Source organism: Apaloderma vittatum, unplaced genomic scaffold (genome assembly GCF_000703405.1).
Source record: "Apaloderma vittatum isolate BGI_N311 unplaced genomic scaffold, ASM70340v1 scaffold621, whole genome shotgun sequence".
Taxonomy (NCBI): Eukaryota; Metazoa; Chordata; class Aves; order Trogoniformes; family Trogonidae; genus Apaloderma; species Apaloderma vittatum.
The window spans coordinates 3,416-10,598 of NW_009697165.1; the positions used below are offsets into that span (position 1 = coordinate 3,416).

General features: G+C 44.6%; 1 protein-coding gene across 1 annotated transcript in view; it reads left to right on the top strand.

The window, feature by feature from the left end:
• Positions 1-6,574, top strand: part of LOC104279886 (serine/threonine-protein kinase 25-like) — a gene marked incomplete at its 3' end in the record, with an annotated part of 9,171 nt that extends 2,597 nt beyond the window's left edge. Inside the window, exons 2-4 of the mRNA XM_009877333.1 lie at positions 3,999-4,229; positions 5,361-5,417; positions 6,466-6,574. Of these exons, the coding sequence (XP_009875635.1) occupies positions 3,999-4,229; positions 5,361-5,417; positions 6,466-6,574 (397 nt within the window). The remainder of the gene's footprint in view (positions 1-3,998; positions 4,230-5,360; positions 5,418-6,465) is intronic.
• Between the last annotated feature and the right edge of the window lie 609 nt (positions 6,575-7,183).

Genomic DNA, 7,183 nt, shown 5'->3' on the forward strand with positions numbered 1-7,183 from the left:
TAACTCTTGAGAATGAGATCCAGCTGGACACAGCCCAAAGAGAAGACCTTGAGCTAGTTCAAAGGGTATTTGCTTCTGTTCCCAATATGCAGTTTATCGTTCCCAATAGTAGCTTTGAAATTATCAAAGTAGCTATTTACCCTTCTCTAGTCTCCTCAGAGGCTGTGGATATCACATCTTTGCAGCTGGAGGTAGCAGAGCTACCAAACCCATTCTTTCCCCATGAAGCAGCTGCTATTACTGTATAACACACTGTAATTCTTAATTCCTGAAGTCTGCAGTGAGTTGCTTTGTTTTAAAACATGGCATCATCAGTCGTGATGGCAAGCACCCCACACCTGTCATGACAGAACATTCTTCTTACCTGTGCTGTGAGATTAGATCCTAGAGGACAGAAACAGAGTACATTACTAGCAGATTGTCCTCATCCCTCTCATAATTGTCCCCTCCCCTTTCTGCACGTCCAACCAAGATAGTGCTTTGTGTGCTTTCCCCACAAAGTGAGTTCATGCCTGACGGAGCTATCACTACTGTCTGACTGCTCTGAATGCAGAGAAACAACATGAGGCTTTTTACTCTAGAACCATGCCTTGTAGTTGACGCTCATTCAACTAAAAAGTTAACAATGAGGTGTCTATCCCTTAAAGGCTTTGTGTGTTGTAGTAGAACAAGATTGCAAGCTGGTAAGCAGTTGCAAAGTTGACAGATGCTAATACACTTCTTCGCGTTATCTGTGCTCATTTGTGTGGGTGTAAACATTGAATCTGTGTTCTTTTACTTCCTACTAATAAAGTCTCTCAGTTGTGTTTATAGCTGTGCAGTTCCAGAACATGGATTTGCAGCCAAGGTGATTCTCTGACAAGACAACTGGCACTGACATCAATTTGTATTTACAAAATTGATCGTGCTTGTTATACCCCTTGTTGCGATGCTCTGCAGATGCAAATTTGTTGGGGTAGGGGAGAATCAGGCTACACAAAAGCTGTTCTTCTCCTCCCCTGCCTACCACTGGCTTGAGCTTCAAGTGTGGCAGCGTGCTTCTCTTCTCGTGGAGCAGTGCGCTTGCACTCTCTGTTCCTGGCATAAACTGCATTTGTTCTGCTCTCTGCTGAGTGCCAAAGCTTCTGTGCCATACAAGGTTTGTATGTATCTGAATGTTTGCCCATCAGCAGTGAGTTTACCCTGTGGCGTCTCAAACAGGAACTTTTTTTAATGGACAAGAGCTTTTGAGTAGATGACCTACAGACTAGCATAATTTTATCTGCCTTAGTCTATCATGGGCATTCAGGATTGCTTCCACAAAAATGCCACTGGGCAATGTCTTTGATGGTGTCCACCATGGTAGTTCACAAGGTGTTCTGCTGGGCAGGCACTGGCCTGTGTGATTTGGCGTAGGCCTGTTTTCTCCTCCCTGTTTACAGAAAGTGAAGAAATTCATTGGCAGACTCTGGTCCTGCAGCAGGCATCCAGGAGACTGTAACTCAGTCTGGAGTGACTCTCTACCGCTTTGAACCATACTTGCTCACTAGGTTCTGGCTGTTGCTTTGTATGACTTGTGTGATTTTGGCAACTCTGTCAAGAGTGCATATCCTTAGGCCCTCCATAGAGTCATACTCTTGCCCTGGCGCCTGAGAACTCTGAAGCATTTCTGGATCAGTTTTGAAGTGACAGGTACTGGAAAGTAAATCCAGTACCTACAAACCTGTTCAACGTAATGTGGGCCTGTCTCTTCTGCCCATCAGAGCTGTAGCATTTTCCTGAGTCCCTTGGGCAAAGTTTCCATGTGCTTGTGAGGAGGGTTTATTTCCTTTGCTGCCCCTACTTGAACTGCTTTACTCCACAGAAAACAGCGTAAACCAACATTGAAGTATGGAAGCTTGTTTCTGAAGCTATCCATGATTACAAAACCCAGTACATAAAGTGGTTGTTGTCCCAAAAGCGGCCTGCAGTAGCTAGTGTTCTTATGTTTGATGTCCTGTTCTTGAAGAATCTGTTCTGATTCTTTGATGTGCCACGTCAAGCTGAGGAGATGAGCAGTAACTTACACCTTACAATTTCTTTTCTCATGGAAAAATTACTTACGTGGGAGAGGAGGAAGGTTTTCTTGCAGAGTTGTTTCCCTGCAGGATTCATGTGGATAGTATTTCCTTTACCAATGGATTCAGGTGCTTCTAGGAGATGATTGTCTCTCTCTGTCCTTTCTCCCTGATGTGTGGGAGTGGCTGATGTAGTGTGTGGCATTTCTATGGTGCAGTATGTATGCCTGCAAGGTAATGTCTGGGCAACCTTGATGCTCTATCCTTTAAGTTGGTCAAGGGGTGGAAACTGCTCCTGGCCTCTTGTGAGCCTGGATAAGCCGCTGTTCTCCCTGTGCTGCAGTTGTCATTCTCATGTTGTCATCTGGCATTTCTCAAGCTCAAATCCTCTTCCTTTCCCCCACCTCCCTCTCTTCAGGCCCTGCTATGTATCTCCAGTTCCTTTAATCTCTGCATATCCCCTCCAGTCTGTTTCCAGTACATTTGTTCAAAGTACAGCCTGTTTGGGTGTTGCCATGGATGCACAAGCATATTTGGTTATCCTTCTGTATTTTGAGTGAAATGACTGTAGAGCCTACTCTGGGCCTGGCTTACTCCACATAGCAACACACTGGGCACAGAAGGCAAATGACCTGTAATGATTGACTGGCTTAATCATTAAGCAGCAGCTAGGGCTGGTCAGTGATGGACTGCTGCTAGAACCTAGGGTTATGTGGCGAAATGCAGCTGCCCTGTTCTCAGATGAAATCTGCCAGCTCAAGTCCCTTGCAAGGGAGTAGGCCCTCTGGGTGACATGTTGGAGGTGAGACTGAAGTTCTGGATGTGGAAAAAGCGCTGTAGTGGCTTGGCCACTTCCTGTAGGTAAGGCCATATTTTCCATATTTATTTATTTTTTAGATTAGACTTATTTATTTAAAAAGGGAGAAAAACTAATCACAAAGAGCCTTTGAGTAGAATAAAGCAGAGTAGGATCTCCTGATCTGCAGCTGGACAGAATGAAATAGCATCAGCAAGTGATTCTGCTTTTTTCCCTTTCTCATCTGTGCTCATCTTAGTAAAGACTTAACTTTGAAGCTGCTATTAAGGAGTCAGTATTTCTCTGATGATCATGTTAGTAGCTTCCCAGTTGATGTGCTTATCTAATGAGGGAAATACTGTTTGCTTTTGTATCTGGGTGTGCCAGTCAGAGGAGAAGCTGTTCCAGAAAAACAGGTCTGCAGATGGAGTGTCCATTCATCTCTCCTGTTTCCTCTGGGACAGGCAGATGTCTGGCCTTCTTGCTGCTGACCTTCCAGAAGACATGAGGCTCCCTATGCAATCATCTGAAGACAGCTCAGCTGGGTGCTGCCTGGAAATCAGGCTGCAGCAGAGAAGACAGCTAATGTAAAACTGGTATTTATATTACTGGGGTATTTTACCCTACAAACAAGTAGGGAAGGACGCAAATCTTCCAAATGATTCCAATCTTCGAATGCAAGAAAGCAGACTAGGGAAGCAGTCTTGTGAACTTCCAGTTGCTTGATGCTTGTGCCTATCTTCTCATACAGATTTCCAAAAGAATGTTGGGTTTAGTACACCTTGACTGTCTTCTGATTCAAGCGCAAACAAGCACTTGCTCATGGAGCTGCTTTGGCATCAGTTTAATGCCTGCAGTTGAGCAGTCCTGTCCCAAAGGAGCTGATACTTTCTTTAGAAATACTTACTACCATTCTCCTTCTGGACTTCTCTCACCTTCCTTCCCCACGATGGTCTGCAGTGGTGGAAAGCCTGTGTAAAAGGTGTCTTCTCCATCTTGGATATATTCTGTGTTATTTCTCAGCATATGGAGACCGTTTAGGATATGTGAGTTTCAGATTAATTAGGGCAGTAGATGCATGGCTGGGGAAATGAGCTGTATAGGTATACATGGTGCTCTGCAGGCTGCTGTGGGACTTCACAGATTTTTTCCTATCTCTACTTTAGCACTCCAGGGTGGATCCTGAGGAGCTGTTCACCAAGCTGGAGCGGATTGGCAAAGGATCATTTGGTGAAGTGTATAAAGGGATTGACAACCGCAGCAAGGAGGTGGTTGCTATCAAGATCATTGATCTGGAGGAGGCTGAGGATGAAATTGAGGACATTCAGAAGGAGATTACGGTGCTCAGCCAGTGTGATAGTCCCTACATCACCCGCTACTATGGCTCCTACTTGAAGGTAGGACAAAACCATGGCAATTCTCTTGCCAGCAGTTTGGCAGTGGGCTGTGCCTCTCTATGAGTGCTGCAGCTGATGATGGCATACAGGGCTGAAAGGTGTACAGTCTGTGAGTATCAGCATAGCAGCAGGAACAGCACTGGCTCTGCTCACAGCAAAGCACATGGAAATGAAGTGCCCACTACAGTGTCATCCCAAGAGCAGGACACTTCACTGGAGAGAAAATTATTCATTGAAGAGGCTCATCTCTTCTCAGTTTGACTATTCTTGAAAGGAAGTTTGTGGAATACTTTTCCGAAGTACCACAGTTTTAGGGCAGTACCACTGGGGCCTTTATGTCTCTGGAAAGAAGGGGAGTTTGAAACTGTACTTTATGATCTTGTGATCATAATTTCATCCTAAATTATTGAAAGAACAGAAACTGGAGTGCTGATACCTCTTCCATTGAGAACAGGTTTAGGAATCCCCAGTGGAAGCTACTAGGAGTGATGACCGGGAGTGGCCTCTGCATGCCAACTGCTGAAGGTTATTGTAACACTGGGTCTGTGGCAAACGGTTCCCAAGCTCATTGGATCCTGATTATTCCTTACAAATTTTTCAAAGGCCATAATGCATCTACCCTTTGTCAGCCTTCTACTGAAAACACCAAACAAGTTGTAGTTTCATGGATCTACTGCTTATCTTGTACCAGGACCCTGTGAACCTCAGTCTGGAAATCTCTTCTCTGAGGAATAAGAAGTGTCTTGCTTATTGTACACTTCAGGCTGGCGGTCTGTTAATGAAATCAAAGGCTGCAAAGCTTCCCTGTCATTGTCAAGAAGGAGATGTGCTAGATTTGTTGAAGTGGTACTAATCGGCGCCAACCTGAGAATACACTTATCTCTGTGGGCTGTGTAATCTGGTGTCAGTGGGGGCACTAAGCTTGCTCAGATAAAACTGCAGACTGAGAGAAAGAAATGTACTGGGGCCAGGTCCACCACTATAACGCCGTGTCAGCCTCCAAGAGCTGCAGTATGCAGCATGTCTTGGATTGTGTACTGATCTACTCATGTCTTGGTGCCTCTTGGGCATTTCACTTTTCTGCCTGCTTTTATTAATGTCTTTACCTTCAATTTGTGCTCTGGCTTGCAGGGCACTAAGCTGTGGATAATCATGGAGTACTTAGGAGGAGGTTCAGCCCTGGATTTGGTAAGTGCGTGGCACAAAAAACATTGGCTGGAGTGTTAGTTTAAGAAATGTCCATAAGCCAGACACTCACTTGCCACATACCATCTTTTTGATAGCCCTGTGCCTGAAGGGTAGGCAGTGCACAACAGACATGCTGGTTATGCATATCCCAGGACATAGGAAATGTTTGCACAGAGCTCAGCTCAAAGCACTGTTCTCTAATGTGCTCTGCTGCTTTACAATGGGAAGAGCCAGTGAAATGAAGTGTAACAGCAGCCAGTTTTGAGCAGTGCAAATTCATACTTCACCTAAGAGGACTTCATGGTATTGTTCAGTGCTTGAGTGCATCAAACTCAGCAGAGACCTGGTCTTTAATCAGGATTCCCAGGTGTTTGATAATACAAGTGAGGTTTAACAGGTTAACCCAGATTTTAAGGGAATACAAATGCAGAATAAACACATGGGCAAAGTTCTGTTGTGCTATATTCTGTCACAGGATTTTGCTTTTCTCCTTAGGACAATAAAGCCTGTTTCTCCAAGTCATGCAGTGAAAACTACTGAGCCTGCCATGACTTGGAGGAAGGGTGTAGTGATTGGGGCTGTCAGTAGCAAAGCTGCCTTAGTGTCAGAACCTCAATTATTTAACTGGTAAGGCAGAACTTGTTTAGAAGAGAACTAATGGAAAGAAGAGCTTTGATACAATACTGCATAGCTAGAGGGTAGATGTTGTCTCTGGGCTGTTGTAGGGACTGAAATTCAGTTCTTGCATGCTAGCAGGAAGACTTGAACAGGAGAAAGTTAAGATGTTCTGTTCACCAGTGTATTTCCAGGCCAAAATGAGAGATGAGCATCCTGCTGTTTATCTGGGAAGCTGTTAACAGACAAACAGAACCCCCCCCAAAGATTTTCCGTTTAAGGTTGTCAGGTGCAAAGTCCAGCATTCTGCCTGCACAATATGCACCAGGTGTGCAGTAGGCGCTTCCTACTTGGCCAAGTTTTCAAACTAAGAGGCTGGAAAATCCAAGGCATCAGTCACCCTCCTTTAAGTCATCTTTCTGCCCTTTGTCAGCTGAAGCCAGGACCCCTGGAAGAGACTTACATAGCCACAATCCTGAGAGAAATCCTAAAGGGTTTGGATTATCTACACTCTGAGAGGAAGATCCACAGGGACATCAAAGGTAAGAGGGCAGAACTCAGCTCTCTTTCTTGTAAGGGATCTTGCCAACAAGATTCAGATATATTTATAGAGCAATAATCTGAGAGATTCTGAAGAGTGTTTCACAGTGCTGCGTTTCCTTTTGGGTTGCTTGTTTCTGAGTCTGTAGTTTTATTGTAGTTTTATTGTAGTTTTATTACGACTCATGTTTTTCATGTCTTTAGGGTGTAAAGTAACAGTAAGGAACTGTACCTCTTACCTGGCATTTGTAGTTCAGACAGGCAGGGGGCTAAAGCGAAGGAGTCAATGAAAGACATGCTTATATGTTAGCTGGCACTCAGTTATGTGTGGACATTTGCTTTACTACTGGACCTCAAAGTGTGTGTATGCTGGTCATCATGGTTACAAGAGAGAGCAAAACTGCCACTTGGGACTTCCGAAGGTCAGACTTTGATTTGTTTGGGAGGTTACTTCGTAAAATCCCTTGGGAATCAGTTTTGAAGGGTACAGGAGTCCAGGAAGGCTGGACATTACTTAGGGAGGAAATCTTGAAGGCACAGGAGCAGGCCATCCCTATGTGCCTTAAGACAAGCCAGCAGTATAGAAGACCAGCCGGGCTGAATAGGGACAT